Here is a 21,455-nt window from a genome sequence, read left to right on the forward strand (position 1 = left end):
TTTCTTGTCTTTTTCTCGACGGAAGTAGCCCCATCTGCAAGTCGGTTGTTCTTGTAAGCATTTTTTGTGAGAGTTCTGTGATTTGAGTCTCCAAGTCACCAACTTCCTTTCTTGGTGCAGGGTTTAGACGATGGACGAGAACTGCATGGTTTTAAGCGGTGATTGGGTTTGTGGAGAAGGAGGGACGTGGGATTTTGTAATCAAGAAAAATAGGATGGGTCGTATGGTTCAGATTTACGACGGTATTGGGTGCAAGGAGCTTGAGGGGAATGTTCTGCGGGAGTTTAAACTTGACGAGGGGCGTTTCTGTGTATCTTTAAGCTACTGGTCACCAACAAGCTTCGAACTTGCGACAGGGATTAGGATCCCACCGGTTCTGATAACTAACAAGGGGGCGGTGAAGTATTTCTGTCAACATCAAAAAGTGAAAGGGGGGGGATGAATCTGTTTGCAAAGTTTGAACGCAAAACAAATAACGTGGACAATGAGGTTGTGGACGACTCAGGAATGGGCTTTTGTCTCACCAAAAGCTGCGAGGTTTGGAGAAAGGAGGGATTTTGGTTGTGGTTCCTCAAAGAATGGGTATGTGTCATCTTCTGCATCAAAGACCAGAGTAATCGACATTGCAGACGACTCAGGGATGGGATTTGTCTCACCAGATGCGGCGAGGTTTGGAGGCAGAAGTGACTTGGGTTGTGGTTCCTCAAAGAAGGGGTATGTGTCATCGGCTTACACAAAGGCCAGAGTAATCGATATTGCAGATGACGATGAACTGGTGCAGGAAGTGGAGAAATTAGAGGAGAAAATCATGAGTGAAGGCGTGAAAGGAGAGAGTAGCAAAGCCGAGGATGAGAGTGGTTTTAGCTTGGAAACAAATGAAGAAGAGAACTTTGAAATGGACGAGATTTCACTGAGGCCAAAAGGTTACGACAAGGAGTTCTAGTCACCTTTACTAGCTGGGGATTTCGGAGGTTCTGATGCTGTGAATGTTGTTCACAACGAGGATGAGATTGTTGAGGGTCTACCAAAGAAGAAAGGGCCACAAACTTATTTTTGTGACACACAAAGTTGTTTTGACCACTATGTTGAGGTCGGTGGTGGAAGCGGAGGAGAAGATAAAGCCAAAGTTGAGACTCCAGAGGATTTTATTCCTTGGAGCGGAGGCGGTAGTGTTAACATGAACAATGTCCCAAAACGAAGACTTGAGGAAATCGATGATGAAGAATTTGATATACCACCGCTGTTTGATGATACGAAATTTGATACAGCTGAAATCCCTGATATGGACGTGGATGAGTGTGACGGTAGGATAGAAGTTGGAAAGGGTTTTAGAAGCAAAGAGGATTGCCAGATAGCTTTAGCTATCTATGCCATAAAGAAGCAATTCAAGTTCACGCAGACCAGGACAAAGATAGATTTCTTTGTTGTTGAGTGTCCTGACAGTAGATGTGATTGGCGAGTAACTGCACATGAACTTAGGGGCTGTGGGTGCTATGAGATAAGGAAGGCACAACTTGATCATAGATGTCCAATAGAGTTCCGGAATGGGTACAAGAGCAAAGCAACGTCTCGTGTGATAGTTGTTATTTACAAGGCGAAGTTCGGAGACACGGGTAAGCCGCCTGTTGCTAGGGATTTGCAAAGACTTTTTTTAGAGGATCTACGGGTGGACGCCTCGTACATGAAGTGTTATACGGCGAGAGAGAAGGCCGTTTTGGGTTTGCGTGGTTCTGATGAGGACTCTTACTTAAAGCTGCCAGAGTATTTGTATATGTTGAAGCTGGCAAATCCCGGTACTATTGCTGATTTGGAAACTGATGTAGATGAAGATGGGGACGAACGTTTCTATATTTGTTTCTAGCTTTTGGTGCTTCAATAAGTGGGTTTAGGAAGCTGTGACATGTATTGGTGGTTGACGGAACACACCTCAGTGGCAAGTACAAAGGAGTGATGTTGAGCGCTAGTGGGCAGGTTGTGATTTTCAAATATTCCCACTTGCATTTGCAGTTGTGGACAGTGAGGATGAGGATGCTTGGACATGGTTTCTTCAGAAGTAGAGAGGATTCTATGTGACTCTCCTTCTCTAGCGATTATTTCAGACAGGACTGTGTGCATATCTAATGCAGTAAGTAAGATTTATCCTCAGGCCAAGCATGGGGCTTGCATTGTTCATCTGGCTAGGAATGTGAACTCAAGATTTTCGAGTAAGAACTTAGCAAATATGGTTATTGCCGCTGCGATGGCACATAGTTTCGGGGAGTTCATAGATTATTACGGAAAGATTAAGGCGGCTAGCAGTGCGTGTGGCATATATTTGGGTCAAATAGGTGTTGTTCATTGGTCTAGAGCAAATTTCCTAGGTGATAGATATAACATTATGACTAGCAATATTGCTAAACAACTTAACAAGGTGTTGTTGGAAGGAAGGAGAGCAGCTATAGTAGAGTTCCTGACTTTCATACAGAGGATGATGACAAGATGGTTTTGTGCGAAAAGGAAAAAGGCAGAGAAACACAGAGGTTTGGTTAGCGTGGAAGTGGACAAACAGATGACAAAGAACATGTCAATTGTGAAAGGAAGCAAGATAAATCTAGTGAATAGCTGGAGCAGCCAGATTTTGGGGAAGTTTGGTAGATCAGACAAGCAGAGAGGAAGTGTAGTTGTAAGTATTTTGATAATATCAAAATTCCTTGTGGACATGCTATGCTAGCAGCTGACGGGGTTGGTGTGCCTCACGACACATTGTATGGGCATTGTTACAAAACGACTGTGTGGAGGGAGACATACACATGCGTTAGCAGCCCCCACTGTGATGCTAGGGATGTTGATATACCTACAGAAGTCAACAGTCAGGTTCTGTACCCTCCTAATACGAAGAGACAACCAGGGAGACGCCGCAAGACACGTATACCATCGACCGGGGAGATAAGGGTGAGTTGTAAAAAACGTATTAGGCTAGGTATTGTTCAGTAAACCTATTAAGCAAGGTATTTTTTGGTAAAGTTACTTGTGATTGTTGTTGCAGGCGCCTAAGAAAAAACTTAGTAAGAACATATGTGGTAGGTGCAGGTAGGACTGTCAACTGGTTGGGTGCCCATGGGTGTAGCCCAACCCAAACTGTTTTGGGTGGGTTATGGTTAAGCCCTAATAATTTTTGGTCCAGTTGGGCTAGAAACCTTGTTTGCCCATGGACAATTTGGTCCAGCCCAGTTGGACATTGGGTTAGCCCAATATATAATTTTTTTTTTACTGAAAAAAAGAAACCCTTTTCAACGTAGCTGTCGTAACATCTTTTTTTTTTGCGATTTTGAGATGAAATTTTGCGATCTCTCCTTCTGATCTTTCCTTCTGGATTCATCTTCTCCGGCGTGTGACTTCTTCTTCTCGCAATTTCAGGTAAGATTCTCGAATTTTAGCTTTTGATCTTATGTTTCTATAACTTTGAGTTTTAGCTTCTAAAGTCTTAGATCCACGACTCGGGTTATGTGATGATGATGATGATGATGAATCTCGTTTCATGATTCTCTGTTGTGGGTTTTGTGATGAATCTCGTTTTGTTTATGATGAATTTATTTTCCATTGTTTGCTCTAGTTCTGATGATGATGATGATTGAGCCTTGTGGGTCTTTAAGACTATTGAGCCGTGTGGGTCTTATTTGCCATCCTTAAATGACTTGTTCTACTTGTTTATTCCACCAAGCAAGTCTCCAAACTGTCCCCTCGTTTTTCTCATCAAGTAAACCTCCAAACTGTGCCATTGTCACTGAATCTGTCTAAATACTTTTCTAACAGATACTTTGTTTTGTCCAAAGGTTTAATAAGCCGTGGGTCTATTGACTTTTAAGTCATGTGGTTTTGTTTGCCTCCAATCACGTGCAGGGGAGAAGGACACAACAGGACGAACTGCATTGTTCTTATATAAGGCCGTGGAAGGACGACTTCTTTTGGATTTGTAATGTTGTGGGATCAAGACAATTTTTTTGGGAACTTGTTATATATTGCTTGAAACCCAATGTTGGTGGTTTGAATGTTTACTGAATGTTGTTACTTTCATTTTTTTGGGAACTCATTATGTGGAACTAAATCATGGAAACGTTTGCTTGTTCTTGGTTAGCGAAATGGCACTGCTATTTTTGTTAGGTATAGCTACTGAAGACGTTTTCCGAGTAGACATGTGTAGACACTAAAAATATATATGTGGATGTGGACACCTCAAGCAAGCTATGTTGGTTTGCAATTCACAAAGAATTAGGATGTGAACATAAATAAGCAGACCAATATGCGTTGGAAAATGTTGTTCATTAAGCAGTAGAATAATTATGTTATGAAAAGATAAAGACAAATTAAGTAGTAGAGTAGCATTAGTGAAGAGATGACATAAGGCGAGACATAAGTCATGGGTGACTACAATTGTGGGGAAGAAAACATTGGTAAGAGATGACATAAATCAGGTGGTTATTTTTTCATACAGCCATGCCATGGTACCTAGAGCAATGGCAGCAACAGCAATTTTGAGGAGTGGGGAAGTTGATTTGGTAACAAAGGATCCATTAGTGAGTGACGCGTAGCTAGCATCAACTACTAAAGTGGAGTTATTCCTTAATTCAGCAAGCATGATAGTTTGGTCATGAATAATCCTTTTCATCTCCAGCAAGGACTTGTCGATGTTTTTGCCATGTTCCTGAAGACATTGTGTCGTTGTCCTCTTGAAAGATTGGACATCTGCCTGAAGCTGACTGAGTTTTGAATCAACCTTGCTAATCTCGTCGATAATTTCCTCGTCTATCCATTTGAACAGGTGGTGCCCAGATTGCCTCTGGCATTTGTGTGGTATAACAACTCTATGAGTGTTATGAATTGTATGAAAGTTTTACAATTGAGAAACTCTGAGGATACCTTGACGCCGATTTCGCATCTGTAGAAACGGCGGCATAGGTTTTCTTTTGTCTGAGCACCGAAGGTAGTCAGCTTCGACCCACACCATCATCGAGAAGGAATGCCCACTGTTCTACGTGTCTGAGAACGAGATGAAGAACTAGAGGAACTCATGGTAAGGTTGGGTTTGGTGAAGTAGATTATATCTCCCAGGTGACCTAATAATCTAATTGATTTGGGGTTTATTTGGTTGAAATGTAAAAGTAAAACGAAGAAAGGAGGTGGGGTCCGACGTATGTATCTGAGCTTTTACTCGAGTCTATGTAATAGAAAATAATATTTTCGTCTAAGGGCATAAACTTTTTGAAATTTTGAAATTTTGTAGTTTGGAAAGTCAAAATCCGGAGCGAAATCCAATATTTTGACCCAATTTTGGAAGTGTCTTTTGTGGACGTAAACATTGTAGAAGAATTTACGGAGTAGCTAAGCAGGTTGATTTCATGCAATGAAAAAAGAGTTTGGTTTACAAATCTTTTTCAATAACCACAAACTCATTAATTAAGAAGACTTAGATTAGGACACAATAGAAGAGTTTAAAATCCTGGTAGAGCATAGAGTATCAAAAGACAGAAGCCACATAAGGTATCAAAAGACATAATCTAAAAACACCGATTACAGAGAGAGATGCCCAATTGTTACACAAAAGGTGGGTTTAGTGATTCAGCATAGACAGTTTAAGCAGAATAAACATGCATGACAATGGTTTTGTAGATGTCCAACGCATACTGTTTGCGGAAGTCGTCGACGGTTTTGTAGGTGATGCCTGCCATATGAGGGGCTGGGTCACCAAGGGTGTGCATCTCCAGAAACTTCATGCTGACCAGTCCGCAGTCACCAGATCGAGTGTTGTTGTAGAGGTCAGATATGCGTCTCCAGACGAACTTTTTAAGTCCACTGAACTGAGTAAGCTCACACATTGCCACTTTTCTTATGATATAGGGGAGTATGGTTAGCAATGGCTGCATGAACCGCTCGACACGACTATCTGCATACACAGAGGGCATATGATCTAGGATCTCAACATACCCATGTCAAGGTTGATGGCTAAGCCGACCCAATGTTTACTGTTCCAAAGCATCAGAGTGTAGATGTTGTGAATGTCCTCCATCCATTTCTTCCCTTGGTGGAGAACAATGTCGACAAGACGCTCATCCCAGACGAAAGTTGATCTCTTTCTGCAGGGGGCAAAATCGGCCCAACTGTTGCAGATATATGAAGGTAGGAGAGGTGTGGTGAATGTTGACTTTTCACTGAGAAGATGTGTTGAGTGTCTGGGAGCGAGCATGTGGATTAGAATTTCCTTGTGCTGAGACAAATAAAGATGATTGATTATTAGTAAAGTAAGTGGTTGAAGGTACGATATGCATAGTTGAGAAGAATTTAAAAATATAGAACTCTTACGCGGGTGGTTGTCCATTGCTTTGGTTTAGCGAGCTCGAGAAGAAATTTGTTGGAGAATTCAAAGGAAGGCGGTGTGGTGTGGAAGCTGTGACAGAAAAGTGTAAGGAAGCAAATAAGTGGGAAAGGGGGGGGGGGGGTTAAGATGAGAAAACTTACACCTTCGTCATAGTTGAGATTGTGCTGTAGAAAAGATCCCACTCGAGATCTGGAAGTGGCGAGATGAGTGCAAGCGCAGTGATTAATGGAGATTTGGATAATTCATGAGCAAGATGGTTCTCCTCCAAAGATGGAACGTGGCTCTCCATGTTTTTTGTCGCCGTTAGGTCGACAACTCCATCGGTATTTTGTTCCTGAAAATGTGAACATATTTTCTTAAAATATCACAATGGGAGTAGGAAAGCAATGAGACGGTGGGGGAGAGTGTAGGGTGTTTATTACCTTAAGAGCAAGGGAGGGTGGAGAGTTGGAGGAAGCTGTAGCTGTGAAAGCATTGACGGTAGCAGCATGAACGGTGAAGCCTGACAAACTGTCGTTGCTCTTAATGGGTGATGTAAGCATGGTTGTAGGCTGCGGTGACAATAGTAAGCGACTGCGCGGAAGAGATGCTGGAGGAATAGATGAATCGAAGATTGGTGGGTCTGGATTGATCGCATCGTAAATCCTCACACCATGATAGAGAATGTGATGAATCTCCGGGCTGTGGGGGTGATCACTCTTATCGTAGACTACTTAATTGAGCTCAGACCAAGGAGGTTGCATGCTTACTGGCGTACGAGGTGGCTCGTTGTAGTCATCTGTAGCATCGTTGGTGTGGGTGATCATTTGACTAACCGGAGGAGTGTGATGTGTGGTTCCTAGATAAACAGGGGAGACTTGAACACTGTCAATGTTGTGGTCGGGAGATGCGTGGACACTTGTGTTGTTGTGGTTAGGTGAAACGTGGACACTCTGTGTGTGGATGCAAGGGTCGCTCACAGGGGAGCTAGCAAGATGATCAGCTGTAGAATCACGATGTAGTTGAGCTTCATATTGACTAATGATAGGCGATCTCGTTTGAGGCAACTCATCTGTCTCCATTGGACTATCATCCTGAATTAAAAAGGAGATTCTGCATTAGTAGTAAAACGACAGAGGACATATTTTATGAATTTGCTAATGCTATTAAAAATGACAATTCAATTGATTATGAAGGCCGTCGGTGTGGGTAGGTGTTGGTTCAGGACTGTGGGAAGGTGTGTTGGACTGCTTGCGATGGGAAAACAATGTGTTAAAAGATGATTGCCTACCATGAGATCGTTTCTTCCTACGTTTCATCTCGCAGCGGAGCTGCTTCACATGCGTTGAAACTTAGATCACCATCTCCATAAGTTGAACGTTGGTGAAGTTGTGGCCTGCTTGAACGCGTAACGTAGGAACTTATACGCCTTTGCTTCCTTCTAAACGGCTGTCTGGATTTTAGAGATTGCTTAATACTAGCAGCCTTCTTCTTAACCCTGTTCTTTGGCTTCTTGATGAGAGGCTCTGATGTAACCCCACCATGCCACATTTGTTTGTTGAAGGAATATGTTGATCAGCTATAAATTGTTCCAAGTAGATAACACTGTCGTCCTTGACATCGTCAGGCCACAGTCCCCATCCTGGCTGTGCCTGGCTTTCGATGGGTATAATAGGAGTGACTACCAGCTGAGAAAAAAAAAATACAACTTAGTTTTTTAAATGATTAGTCTTTGTAAACTTAGTAGTTAGTACAAAATATTTGATAAAATGTACTTACATTGGGGTCAAATTTGACGCGGCAGATGTCGATGGAATTGATTGAGTTGTGCTGTGGTAGATTACCATCTTACAAGTCCCACACTGTCAGGTTGTTTAATGGAGCTGATATATATATAGTCCAGAAGCTGGGGAATCATACGAAATGCTACCAACTGAAGTGAAAGTGGGAAGCCTTGTAATCTGAAACTGTGCTGCTTGAGCTTCTTGACAAGTGTAGCAACGGGATCCTCACATTTTTTGCGGACAAACTTCGGTGGTTTCATGCATGAGATGGTCTTGAGGAAAGACTCTCTACCCCAAAGGAAAGCAAAATTTTTTTTGAGGTTTTCAACCATTCTAACATAACCAGGAGTTGGGCGTGCTTCTTGTTTGTGAGCGATATGAACGCCGTCGACAATGATAATGAGAGAAATCCATATCATCTTCCACCCATCAATGTCTTTGTCGGTCTCAAGCATCAGACATAGATCAGCAACCGTCACATATTTTTTTCTTTCCAAAGAGTCTCTTCCATACTCTATCTTTCCCGGCGACAATCGCTTTACCGGTGTTGGGATTGTATCTTTCCGGGAAGAAACCACACGGGAGACCGGTAACAATGCCAAATTCCTCGAGACCATATCGGAAAGGAGAACCACCAAATGCAGACCTAAGCGTGTTCTTGGGGAGACTTACTAGCTGACGAGTGAGAAACAAGTGGATCAGTTTACACGACATAGGGCATTGACGAGCAGGGAGGTCGAAGAGCTTCCCGAAACAGGACTGACGGATGGTTTCCAACTCCGGCATGTCTCGAAGGACGTTGCGAATAAAAGGGAGAAGATCCGGGGAGGAGTAAATGTTGAGACGCTTGGTGGGGAACCTGTCTGTCGCGAAAAGTCTAGGAGGTAGACGGAGGTCCGGTAAAGATGTACCTACATATGAAATCAATCAAAATCTGAATCTGAGGAAGATATCGAGAACCACACGGAATAGTATGGTTAAAAAATACCTCCAATTTCGTTTTGTGGAGGCGTTTCCTCGTCGGATATCTTCACTTTCTTCTTTGTCTTCGGTTTCCTCATGGTTCTCAGCGGAGTTCGAGAAAAAGTGTTATGACTGCGAGACGGAGAGGATGAGGTGGAGAGGAAGAAGCAGAGAGGATGAAAGAAATTAGGATGAGGCGGAGAGGATGAGAGAAATTAGGGTTCGTGAAATTGGGGGAAAGTAGATATAGTTTCGAAACGATGATGTCTTTTGGCTTCGTTTTTAATTTTTAATTGTTGTTATACGGGACACGTGGAGATAACTCAGTATAATTAAAGGCAAGTGTGGTTAGATTAGGTTAGGTTAGAGAGTATATTTGACATTGCAACAATATAAAGTGTGTCACAAGGACAAACAAAGTGTTTGAATGTGTAATATGAAAGAAAAAATGTGTCAGTAAAAATTTCAAAACTAATTCATAGATAAATTTCTTATTTTTCTAAATGGTGACAAGCAAGGGCCGGCTCATTTCTTACACCTTTGAAGCAAAGCAGCCATTCGCATTTCAGACACAGAAACTCAAGTCTCTATGTATCTGTTTTTCTTTTTCAGATGTTCTTCGATGATAGTATTCGTAACATCGGTAGTGCTAAAGCAACAAGGATAAAAACCGTGTTCGTTGGTGACTCGGTGCTAGTTCCAGGTGCAGACTATGCACTAAGCAGCATCCATAACAAGCTATACCAGACTTATGGGAAGACAACAAAGATAATAAGTTCGAGCCACTTGTTCAGCAAGCCAACCATGGTTCAAGCTTAAAGACAAAACTCTAATAATATAACCTACCTTATTGTACTTTTTCCAACTCATGCATCCAAAATAAAGAAACAAAAGACCATATAACTTTAAAAAAAAATCTTTGGCTTCTTATTCAGAAAAATTAAACAGAACAAAGATCCACCGGTTTAGTGGTGGGTTATCAAGCGTCCATTGGGAGCTCTCCGCAGGCATAGATTCTGCAAGCTTTCTTCGGAACATCCATAGCACGTGTCTCCTGAGACTCAAGTCTCCTCACAAGCTTCATACCTTCAATGACTTGTCCAAACACAACATGCTTGTTGTCTAACCATGAAGTCTACACAAGACAAATAAAACAAAACTTTGTGAATAAAAGATCTATACTTTTATAACAAATAAAGTGAAAGAGTTGTGACCTTGATGGTACAAATGAAAAACTGACTTCCGTTAGTATTAGGACCAGCGTTAGCCATGCTCAAGATTCCAGGTCCAGTATGCTTAACTGTAAACATACAACCAATTAAATACTATATTCAAAGAAAAAACAAGAATGCTTCTTTGTTAGTAAATAAATATATACTCACGGGTGAAGTTTTCATCTTCGAACTTAGCACCGTAAATACTAATACCTCCAGTACCCTATGAAAGCCATAACGAAACAATCACACATATGACATAACAAACAATCTTTCATCACAAAAAAAAAGATAAAACATACATTTCCCTCGGTGAAATCACCTCCTTGGATCATAAAGTCCTTAATGATACGGTGAAAGGAAGAGCCTTTGTACCCATACTTCTTCTCACCTGAAGAAATCAAACTCCCATTTAGCCACAAAGTTACAAACTTTCAAGATGCAGAGAGCTTACCAGTACACAAGGCACGGAAGTTCTCAACGGTTTTGGGGACAACATCACCAAACAGACCCATCACGATCCTTCCAGCGACTTCACCACCAATCTCCACATCAAAGTAAACTTTGTGTGTCACTTTAGCTTGAGGAGGTGCTAGTACTTCTTCTTCCTCCTCCTCCTCCTATCAACACTAATCCATAAGCAACAGATAACATATCTATTGACTATATGAGAAAGTTTGTTTTTTTTTTTTTCAATCTTACAGCGGCCATTGATTTAACACAAGCTGTTCTCTGGAGCTTGTAAGCTCCGGAGATTGTCTTAAGCGGGAAGCTTGTTGCGTAGTGTAGTCTTGAAGAGAGTGAGAAACCAGAGGAACGAGTTCCGAAGCGAAGTGATTGAGGTGTTAGATTTGCGGAAACGAGCTGGGACCTCACACGAATCTAAAGAGAAACCAAGGAAAGGACTTTAAGACACCAACACACACAAGGACGGCATAACTCGATGAACAAAGACTAAAATCGAGAAAACAAATCTGTGAAATGTAGGATTGAAGGTTCGAACTTGAGAGATGGTGCGAGAAGTGTGAACCATCTGCGATGGAGACGAAGAAGCCATTGATTGATTGATGCTGTAAAAGCAAAGTGAAGAAGAAGACGATTCTGTGTTGATTGTCTTTGCTTCAGACGAGAGTGTCTACTGTCTGTTCCAGATAAGAGAAAGAAGAAACCGCCTCTCGAGCTTCTTTTTAAGGGTAAAGCTAAAGCGACTGTGGTTTGGTGATATCGTTAACATCTCATGTTAACTTACGCCGTATTGAGTAAAACAACTGGGCCTATTTAAATTAAATCTAGTAGGCCCAGCCCAGTAAGATTTCAGACAGAAGTCACTTAACGGATCTTGGTTCCTGTCAGATCTTTGTAACCAATGCCCAAATGTTCCGATTTACTTTGATTAATATGAAGATTAAAATCCCAATTACAATTATACCACTTATTCACTGCAAATGCCAGAGCACGAATCAAAGAGTTCTGAGGCCATGGAAGACAATAATCAACAAATAAAAATCACCAAAGATTATTTAGTTAAAGCATCTAATAAGTTCCATTAGAAGATGATCCAACATTTCATACAACCAAGAGAGCGTTAAAAAAAAAAACTACTCAATTTTTTTAATCCCTGAATGTGGTCTACAACATTTATTACTTCCTCTGTTCTTGAATATAGGATTTTTTAGATTTTTTACGTAGATTAAAAAATAATTAATGCACTTTTTGTCTTTAATGTATAGATATTTTTGCATTGAAATCTGTTGAATTTAATCAATTTATGCACACCTTCTCACCTCTTCATATTCTTGAAAATTAAATGTAAGTTAGTAAGAAATCATTTTAATTTTGGTTAAAAACTTCAAACATGAAGCCAAACTATTCGTACAATTAAAGTCAAAATTTTAGAATGGAGCCAACTATCCTTTGTAAAATTTAGAAAGAAGCCAAAAGTAGAATTTTAGAATGGAGCCAAATTATCATAATCATGTTCTAAAATACTCTATATTAAGAGATCATTTTCCAACGTTTAAGTAAAACTTCTTTCATGGCTTTTCATGATTTTGACCTAAATATACCATTTGAAAGCAATGAAAGAGAATTTTTGTTTGATTTGAATCAAAGTCCAACAAGAGAGTTTACTTCATCCAATATTATTTCAACCTTTCCAATTCATGAAGATGAAGATTATTCGCAGATGAATCCAGGTTTTTGTTAATTCATGCATGTATTAGTGGACTATATTTTGAAACGTGGTGTACTTACGATGTGCTTACTTATGTGTCTTTTTGTCATGCACTTTACTTTCAACGTGTTTATCCTTTACTATAATGAATTTTTTTTTGTCATATCTCTTTGTATTAACCTACAATTTAATTAGAACGTCTTTACTTGGAACCTTTTTTGTACATCAGTTTATCAAATTTGATTACCGTAACTTGCTTACTTGTTTCTTGTATGATTAGGCACTGGAATATTACAAAGTTCTCAAGAAGAAAGAACTCATCGGAAACAAATGACAGATGGAGAAAGATTGGAGATTTACCATGCTCTATTGGAAAAAAGCATCAATGGAGAATTAGAAAAGCATCACACAACAGAGGTCTCTCATTCATTCTCTGTACCTTTACAAACAGTACAAAAAATTTGGAAGAGGGCCAAAAATACTTCTAGCGGTGAAGCTGTTGATGTATCACATAGGAGAAAAGGTAATTGCGGTCGAAAGAAAATTCATATTGATCTTTCTCGAATTGTTGATGTTCCACTTCGTCGTCGTAAAACTTTACGATCGTTAGCTGCTTCTTTGGACGTGTGCAAGACATCACTTTTTCGATGTCTAAAAGAAGGGCACATCAAACGTCATACCAATGCTATAAAGCCGTCTTTGAACGAAGACAATATGAGAGCTCGATTAGAGTTTTGTATCTCCATGCTCGACAGTAGCACTATGCCCGACCACCCGAAGTTTGCTGCTATGCACGACGTTGTACACATCGACGAGAAGTGGTTTTATATGACAAAAAAGACAGAGACTTATTATCTTCATCCCGTTGAAGATCCGCCGTACCGCAGTTGTCAAAGTAAAAATTATATCGGGAAGGTGATGTTCTTAGCAGCCATGGCACGTCCACGTTTTGACGGAGAAGGTAATGAGATTTTTTCTGGGAAAATAGGCATTTTTCCATTTGCTAAGATGCAGCCAGCTCAAAGAGGAAGTAAAAATCGAGCAGCCGGAACTATGGAATTGAAATCGATGACCTCCATCAAAAGAGAAGATATAAAAGAGTTTTTAATTGGCAAAGTTTTGCCACGAATTCGTGAAAGATGGCCACAAGAAGATTTCGGGAAAACGATTTATATCCAACAGGATAACGCACGGACACACGTTGATCCGAGAGATGAAGATTTCCTAGCAGCTGCTTCTCAGCATGGTTTTGATATTCGTTTAATCTGTCAGCCACCGAATTCACCGGATTTGAATATTTTAGACCTCGGATATTTCAACGCCATTCAAACACTACAACACCAAGTGTGTCCAAGGACCATCCAAGAACTTGTTTCTGCAGTAGAAAACTCATTTGATGAGTACTCCACAAAGCATGTGAATAGGATATTTTTGACTTTGCAGTCATGCATGCAGGAGATTATGAAAGTCCAAGGTGAAAACACATACAAGATTCCACATTTGAAGAAAGCTATCATGGAAAAGGAAGGTAATCTACCTTCGCAGATGAGTTGTGATCGTCTTTTAGTTCGTGATGTAATCAATTATTTAGCAACTTAAGCTCTTTTATTTATCATCTTTCTTCCATGTTACATAGTCTTTCTTATAGCGTCATGAAAACAAACAACATCAAAGGTCTTAGAGACTTAAATCAAAACAAGAAAAATTATTTAGTTATAGAGAGAAAGAAAGCAAACTTAAAAGAAATTAAAATCAGGAAAACAAAATGTTAAAAATACTTAGGCAAATAAATTTTAAGCAGATCCATCACATTAGGTTCGATCTTCTTCTTGGGATGAAGCTCCTCTTCATCATAGTACGCCTTGTTCAAATCCAGTTCTTGGGCGGTGTATGATTTGATCCTGTAGACATCTCTTGATTCACCTTTGAAGATTCTTGCTTCTGGTTTCATTTTTGCTTCACTTTTTTCTCTTTTCTTTGAACTTCAGAAAAAAAGGAAACTATAAAGAATAAAATGAAGTTGGTAAGAAACTTAACGTTACCCAAAAAATTTGTCTTTTACCCATAAAGCATTTAAGAAGTTCTCATAAATAAGCATTGACTGAGTTAATTCTAAATGAAAAAAACATTAATATTATTACACAAAATCTTACTTTGTGGAACAAGGAAAAACCCCCAAAAAATCCTACTTTAGGAACATAGGGAGTATATTAGAGTTCCTACTAGCCACTAGAATCACCATTAGTCACTAGAATCACCATTAGTCAACAGAGTCAGCATCAGTGGCCTTGGTGGTGGTGGTGGTGAATGTGGAAGCACTTCATTAAACCTGTAATTTTTCTTGGTCGTCAAAAGATCAACAACATCGAGAAAGTCTTGAGAGATGTCACTCATGACTAACATCAACGTCGATGGTTCAGGATGCTCAGCTGCCCAAGCCACAATGTCCTCCAACATTTTGGTGTGTCTCGCGTTTTTCTCTCCTACAAATAACATATCAAGATTCAGAACCTAAATATATATATAGAAAAGGAGTTAAATATGTCAAATAATTACCTGCGGGAAAATGATTGAGCTTGATGTCGGTTGATTCAAAGTCACGACCAGTTATATCACCGTAAGCGTTGAATGTGACAGGACCACGATGACCACCACCCAAAAGGGCTTTTCTCATGTTCTTGAGAACCTGAGCAGCGTTCAAGTCATCAGTGATCTCGCATTCCTCCTTGTCCCAGAACACACCTGTCTCCGCCGCTGATATGAAAACACAACACACAAACAGTTAACTTAATTATTACATGAAATTCCAAAACTTGTCAACCAATCAGCCACATAAACCACTCATTGACAGATCTATTACAAGAAGTTCTAAAACAAAGCTAAAGCAAGTCTGTTCGAGTACTAACAACATATCTAACAAAGGGCATAGAGATCTTACTGGCGTAGAGGCCAGGGAAATCATTGACGGGAGAAGGAGACATTGTGTTTTTGACGGATTGATACAGACGCTGTTCATCATTTTTTCTAAGGTTAGTGTTGACAATAATGAAATGTTTGGCTTTTTATAGCATTTGCCGAATGAGAGAAAGTTAGGGTTTACGTCTCCAGAAAAACCTCTTCCGATACCAAAATTCGATTCTACCCCTCGCGAGATGCATCACACATTCAAATTACCGAGGGTGATTCAGTAACTTGGTGTATCAACCGTTTGGTGAACACTAGTTACACGCCTTTTCATAGACCATCTCTAATGTATTCCAGGAATTCTATAGTTGAAATGATTTTACTCTATTTAATAGATAGAAATAGGGGTGGACTGGAGATGCTCCAAGCCGAACACACAGCTAATCATTTCTAAGACATACTTTTGGGCCATTTCTTTGTAAATGGGCCTTGCAAGAAATATATATATATATGAATATATAAACACGTTCCAATTAGAATTATGTCAAAAGTGATGTATTCCGTGATAATTATATATTTGTTTAAAATAATCGAACGAATCTCAAGTTGATGGGAGAGACCCTGAATTTATATTTTTTGAATGAATTCTCAAAATGATACTTTGATTCCTATTAAAATTTTAAAAACTGAATTTAAACCAAAAACCTATTAAATCCGCAGAAAAAATAAATAAATTATAAACAGTTGCACAAAAAAAAAAAAAATATACCAAACATGAGCTAAAATCCGTACAGATCCATCAGTGGTTCATATCTTACGGTAAACAAAAAGATGCAAAGGAGTGTGATAGAGCAGTTCGTGTACCTTTCTTTGAACAGAGACAGAGGATTTAGATACAGCTGAGACAAGACTAAGTAACGGCAAAAACGGCTGTGTTCTGAGACTTTGAAACTTGTCAAAAACTTTGTTGAGATTTGACAATTCTCAATACCTAGAAGGCACTCGTTCTACCGTTACGGCTTAACCATCTTCCTGTTAAAGAAAAGCAGCGAACACCATATACGATTGGCATCGTGTTAGTGAGAGGATAGAAGCTAGACCAGAGAGAGAGAGAGAGAGAGAGAGAGAGAAGGTCACGACAAAGCCAAGCGGCTAACCCTTTAGTAGAGAAAACGAGATCTACTTTTAACCTAATATGGATTTGTAATGATTATCATCTTTGCTAATTTAACCTAATTAATATATAATTGGTAAGCCCAAATATAGCCCAATATAGTTTAATGACGACGATAAACGAATGCACTTTTAGTGGGTCTCCCGTATAACTGCCATTTAAAGTAAGCCCATTATTTACAGGTAACCCCCAGTTTTTTTGTTTGCATTGGCAGAATCTTCAGGAGTGTCATGGGAGCAAATGTGAGTTCTACTTGTTGATCACACAATTGGGGTAGTTTTCCAAATTCTAAAATTAAAACCGTTCTATATTGATATCTTAAATTTTATATGTAATCTGGTATACAATCCCGGTTTAACCCAAAGAAACTTAAAAGTTACATACATCTATAAGAAAACGACTTTACTTTGCGTTTAAAAAAAGTTAAAGAAACTGATAAGATTTACGAATATTGTTTGTACAGGATTCAATTGACTAGATTGAAATAACTCGAAATGGGATGACCAAAGACGTTTTATTTGACCGATTAAATGGGTTACAAGGGTGACAGGAGATCAAGGAAACAAGTCGGAGCTTCGAGGAGCAAACCGGGAGAGATACATAGCGATTAGGAATGAATATAGACCAAAAATCCTAGATCTAGCCGCGCAGTATATGTGTGTGTCAAGTCCCCCTTCTTTATGTTCCCTTCCTTTATAGGCTTCCTCTCCTTGATGCCCTAATTTCGGTCCTCTCTGGGCCTTAGTTCGGGGAGCCTAGTAAACGGGCCTGGGTGGAGTTCCTCCGAACCGGGTGCTTTTGGTCGGCTTTCCCAACTCTAGGGCCGAGCTGGCGACTCTACTCGCCGAGCCGGATGAATTAGCCCAGCTTGCCGGGCTAGGTCCTGTTATATATCAACCATTGCATATGGTCTTAGAGTATCATCATTAGTTGATCTCTCACATGTATTTTTAGAATAAGAAAATTGATCATTAAATTAAAAACAAAGAAAGAAGAAGAGCTTTCAAATGAGATCGATAAATATGTTTGAAATATTGTTTTACACATGCTGTATAATTAGTAATTCAATTTACGTAAATAAAAAGTAATCACAAAATTAAAATATTAATAATTGAGAGATTCACATATAATAACGATGCTCTTAGAAAAGGCCAAAGAGTCCAAGATCATTTAACTACCATCATGTTTAACCTCTGTGAACTCATTTTGGCACTTCTGATTACTTTAAAAATAAAATTTGATTAACCTTTGTTCTAATCACTGAAATAAATGTCGAACGTGCATAACCAAACCTGTACGAAATTTTCCGTTACATGGGGTCAAAATAAATTGATGAACCGGTAACCAGCATTGTGACTAAAGAGAGTGACGTTTGCTTGTTTATATATTAAAAACAGCGTGTAGTTTTTGTTGTTGGTCGTTATTGACGGGTTCCTCCCTTGATTGTCAAATAGGGTGGGCGGGCCAGCTGTACCACCACTTAATTCAAACAACAAGGTTACACGCAATGTCTGAGAAAAATCTCCAAATCTCCTTAAATTAGGGTTTCGATCATTCGATGGAATTCACATGATGGCGTCGTTCTCCTCGTTCTCAGTGAGAATTGCCTTACTCTTTCTGGTTTTCTGCTTGATCGGTTTACAAGCTGCGGATGGGCAAGCTGGTGGCGACATCTGCGGCGGGGTTCCGGATCCATTTGCTTGCCCAATAAACTGTGTCCAGGAGGATCTGGTTTGCGGAGCCAATGGAGTCACGTACTCGTGCGGTTGTGAGGACGCAGCGTGCAATGGAGCTCGTGTAGTCAAAAGAGGAGCTTGCGACGCTAGTAACGCTGGAAGTGATTCTGTACGTGGATAAGCTTTGTTATTGATTCATATCGTTTGGCTCTTCTTGTTCGGACTCTCTCTTCTCGTTGGTGTTTTCTGATCTCAAGACTTGTGTTTGAGATGTTGTATCATGTTCGTTGATCACATGTTGAATGGTTTCTTTTTCCTTTATATCTGTGTGTTCTAAGTTGAGTTGTTGTCTCAACTTAGAATACACGTGTTGTGTTTGTATGTTCTAAGTTGTGTTTGTATGTTTTTACGCTGTATGTCATGCTCTCTAAATCACAAATAAGCTTATTATAAATCATCTACTCTATTAAAATAGAGTCATTAAAAAAATGAGAAAATTGTTTTTTTAGAGCAAAAAAATAATAATTATATCTTTTTAGACTAATCTCATATACTTTATGTCTAATTAGGCTAATTATTTTCAAAATGGCAATAATGCCCTTAAAATTGTAATTTTTAAATATAATAAATAATGGGTTCGATCAGGCGGGATAGATCGATCCGAAATTTCAAGGTCGAACGGATCGATCGATCCTGATCATTATGCAGAACAAAAACAACGCGGAGCATATACTGAACGACCTGGTCCATTTCACTCGATCGACAAAGGTCGATTTCATACAGATCAACCGATCTCGAATTATAGGCCGATCGATCCCGTGCCCAGGTAAATATTCCAAATTGATTTCCTCGTTTTCTTCGGTTATATCCGGTTTGATTCTCACTTGATTTGAACCGACCAAACACGATTTCAACTCTTTAAACTCGATTTCTTTGGGATAAAACCCATAATTTCTCATCTCTTTCACGAACAAAGGGAGAGAAAATCAAAGTCTCAAGTTCATAAACCCTAACTCACTCAATTTCACACTGATTTGGTAGAAATAATGTGAAATTTTTGTGAACAATCAATGAAATATAGAAGACGGCGTAAGAAGAAGGTTACCACGTTTTTTTTTTTTTTTTTTTTGTTTTTCTTAAAAAAAAATCAATTTTTTAAAAATATGAAAGTGAATATTCCCAAATTTTTTGTTTTCATATTTTTAGGAACTAATTTCTTATCCGTAGAATACATCTAATCTGTAGAAACAGGTTTCTACAGTGTTTCTACAGTGTTTCTACAGGTTTTTAGAATTATAGTAATGTGTAGATTTTGATTTCTACATGTTTTAGATTTACAGTAAATCTGTAGAAGCCGGTTTCTACGTGTTTTAGATTTATATTAATGTATAGATTTTGATTTCTAAAGATTTTAGATCAGTAGGTTAAGCGCGAAATGTGTATTCTAAATATTTTTAAAATACTCTTATTTATGTAGATCACGTATTCTAAACATTGTAAATTCAATGAAAAAATAGATTTCGTTTTGTACTTCGTAGAATGTCATTTCTACTTTATTTAGAACATAATCTGAAAATTATTATTTAAACATTTTTAGAACTGAAAAAAATATCAATAAGTTCATATAGGTATTTTATCAATAGTTACTATTTTTCTAATTTTTTTTGTTTGTAAAACTATTTATTAAATTTATTTTCAAAAATATTAAAGGGTATTATAGACAAAAATGATACATAATAGATATTAGTCTAAAATGACATATTTATTATTTTTTTGCTCTAAAAAAATAATTTCCCCTATAAAAATCTACTATACAAATGTCTACTTGGACCAGTTCATTAGTATCTAACAAATTAAATTATTAAATAGATATATTTATACATGTACATAAATGCAAACCATATTTATGGATAGTCCCTATATTCTTGCCTTGGAAAGATTTCGTAACAATAAAATAAAGAAAGATCTGTACTACGATTTATGTGTATTAAATAAGTGTAATATATCTATTCAAAATCAACTATAGCGATATATATATAGATAATCATCACTACACACTTACGTCACAGTAGTTTAGACGAAAGGTGATAGACATTAACATAACTAAAGTTGAGGGTTTATTTCGTCGAATTTTTAGTCGAGGCGTTATTTTACAATCCATCTTTAGTTGATAATTTTATTAGTAAAAATTATTAAATTTTCAAAACATTTAATATCACTTATGCATTGTTTAAAACTCTTATAATCGATTTACAAGCCCTTAAAACTAATTATAGATCCTTATACATTATTTGATCAATATTATAACCAATTTATAATGTTTTATAAATATTTTAATACTTTTACAAATGAGATTAATAAAGCTTAACAATAATTTTATTAAGCTCTTATAATTTATGTTACTTATTAGGATGAAATAATACATGGTTATTCGTGATATTATAGAAACATGAAGTAAAGCAATAAAGCTTTATCAAGGAGGAAACATATACAAAGTTTTCTTATATCACTATTACCAAATATAAAAGAATTTAAATTATAAGTCATGTAGGATAATTAGTTTAGGAATTCAATCTGCATGCTTAGAGTAGGACATCAACAATTCAATCTGGCCTTGGCATCATACTTTCCTCCTACTTAAGGAAAATAATGCAGAATTGTTCTTCTTCGCGATACTACAAAACAATATCTTTGATCTACTATTCTTGTTTATTTATTTACTTCATATTTTTTTGTAGTATCGCGAATAACCATATTTCGATCTCTTAAAATCATTGTTAAGCATCATTAATCATTTGTAAAAATATTAAAACATTTATAAAACTTTATAAATTTGTTAAAGTAATGTATAAGGATTTATAAATTAGTTGACTTACAAATTAATTATAAGAGTTTTAAACAATGTACAAGTGATAAATTTTTTAAACAATTAATGATTTTTAGTTATAAAACTCTTCAATTAAAGATGAATCGTAAAATACCCTTCAACTAAATAATTTTGACGGAAAAAAAAATCTTAAAATTTAATTTCGTTAAGGTATGTCAACCTCCGTTACCGTTACGGAAGATGAAAGACGTTAACACAATTAAAATTGAAGATTTATATCATCGAATTTTTAGTTGAATGATTATTTTACTATTCAGTTTAGTTGGAAGTTTTATTACTAAAAATTCTTAAAGAAATATTTATTTCCCATGTTGGCTCACTAAAAAGGTACTAGTAGAAATTTGAATTA

The 21,455-nt window shown here is 37.9% G+C and overlaps 3 protein-coding genes across 6 annotated transcripts; all 3 read right to left on the reverse strand.

Moving 5' to 3' along the window:
- Nucleotides 1-7,065: 7,065 nt before the first annotated feature.
- On the reverse strand, nucleotides 7,066-9,176 carry LOC125585977. Its single transcript, XM_048755724.1, has 4 exons — nucleotides 9,104-9,176; nucleotides 8,629-9,026; nucleotides 7,873-8,019; nucleotides 7,066-7,425 (listed from the first exon to the last, which is right to left on the reverse strand). The coding sequence occupies exons 1-4, from the start codon at nucleotides 9,174-9,176 to the stop codon at nucleotides 7,066-7,068; spliced, it is 978 nt and encodes a 325-aa protein (XP_048611681.1).
- A 669-nt stretch (nucleotides 9,177-9,845) lies between these two features.
- LOC106396794 (peptidyl-prolyl cis-trans isomerase CYP20-3, chloroplastic-like) lies at nucleotides 9,846-11,538 on the reverse strand. Its single transcript, XM_013837278.3, has 7 exons — nucleotides 11,296-11,538; nucleotides 10,995-11,174; nucleotides 10,747-10,912; nucleotides 10,595-10,683; nucleotides 10,461-10,515; nucleotides 10,293-10,378; nucleotides 9,846-10,213 (listed from the first exon to the last, which is right to left on the reverse strand). The coding sequence occupies exons 1-7, from the start codon at nucleotides 11,347-11,349 to the stop codon at nucleotides 10,058-10,060; spliced, it is 786 nt and encodes a 261-aa protein (XP_013692732.2). The 5' UTR covers nucleotides 11,350-11,538; the 3' UTR covers nucleotides 9,846-10,057.
- Nucleotides 11,539-14,051: 2,513 nt separating this feature from the next.
- On the reverse strand, nucleotides 14,052-16,520 carry LOC106391272. 4 transcript variants are annotated; one of them, XR_007322142.1, is made up of 4 exons: nucleotides 15,404-16,186; nucleotides 15,022-15,219; nucleotides 14,619-14,948; nucleotides 14,052-14,465 (listed from the first exon to the last, which is right to left on the reverse strand). XR_007322142.1 is itself a non-coding variant. In XM_048753870.1 (4 exons), the coding sequence occupies exons 2-4, from the start codon at nucleotides 15,444-15,446 to the stop codon at nucleotides 14,707-14,709; spliced, it is 483 nt and encodes a 160-aa protein (XP_048609827.1). In that variant the 5' UTR covers nucleotides 15,447-15,473; nucleotides 16,234-16,520; the 3' UTR covers nucleotides 14,504-14,706. The 4 variants fall into 4 exon arrangements, 3 of the variants coding, with proteins under 3 accessions (XP_048609827.1, XP_048609828.1, XP_048609826.1); XM_048753870.1 differs by lacking the exon at nucleotides 14,052-14,465 and adding an exon at nucleotides 16,234-16,520 and having other exon boundaries at nucleotides 14,504-14,948; nucleotides 15,404-15,473; XM_048753871.1 differs by lacking the exon at nucleotides 14,052-14,465 and having other exon boundaries at nucleotides 14,504-14,948; nucleotides 15,404-15,473; nucleotides 15,566-16,187.
- Between the last annotated feature and the right edge of the window lie 4,935 nt (nucleotides 16,521-21,455).

The sequence above is a fragment of the Brassica napus genome, chromosome C4, assembly GCF_020379485.1.
Source record: "Brassica napus cultivar Da-Ae chromosome C4, Da-Ae, whole genome shotgun sequence".
In the NCBI taxonomy this organism is placed as follows: Eukaryota; Viridiplantae; Streptophyta; class Magnoliopsida; order Brassicales; family Brassicaceae; genus Brassica; species Brassica napus.

Excerpts from the sequence above, each read along its gene's own strand:
- LOC125585977 (XM_048755724.1), bottom strand. The coding sequence starts at position 9,176 with ATGAGGAAACCGAAGACAAAGAAGAAAGTGAAGATATCCGACGAGGAA. Across the intron at positions 9,027-9,103 it reads TCCACAAAACGAAATTGGAG|GTACATCTTTACCGGACCTC; the intron begins GTATTTTTTAAC and ends TTTCATATGTAG. Across the intron at positions 8,020-8,628 it reads TTGTCGCCGGGAAAGATAGA|CTGGTAGTCACTCCTATTAT; the intron begins GTATGGAAGAGA and ends TTTTTTTCTCAG.
- LOC106396794 (XM_013837278.3), bottom strand. The coding sequence starts at position 11,349 with ATGGCTTCTTCGTCTCCATCGCAGATGGTTCACACTTCTCGCACCATC. Across the intron at positions 10,913-10,994 it reads GTGTTAAATCAATGGCCGCT|GAGGAGGAGGAGGAAGAAGA; the intron begins GTAAGATTGAAA and ends TAGTGTTGATAG. Across the intron at positions 10,214-10,292 it reads TTTTCATTTGTACCATCAAG|ACTTCATGGTTAGACAACAA; the intron begins GTCACAACTCTT and ends TGTCTTGTGTAG.
- LOC106391272 (XM_048753870.1), bottom strand. The coding sequence starts at position 15,446 with ATGTCTCCTTCTCCCGTCAATGATTTCCCTGGCCTCTACGCCA. Across the intron at positions 15,220-15,403 it reads TTTCCCTGGCCTCTACGCCA|CGGCGGAGACAGGTGTGTTC; the intron begins GTAAGATCTCTA and ends TTTTCATATCAG. Across the intron at positions 14,949-15,021 it reads GCTCAATCATTTTCCCGCAG|GAGAGAAAAACGCGAGACAC; the intron begins GTAATTATTTGA and ends TGTTATTTGTAG.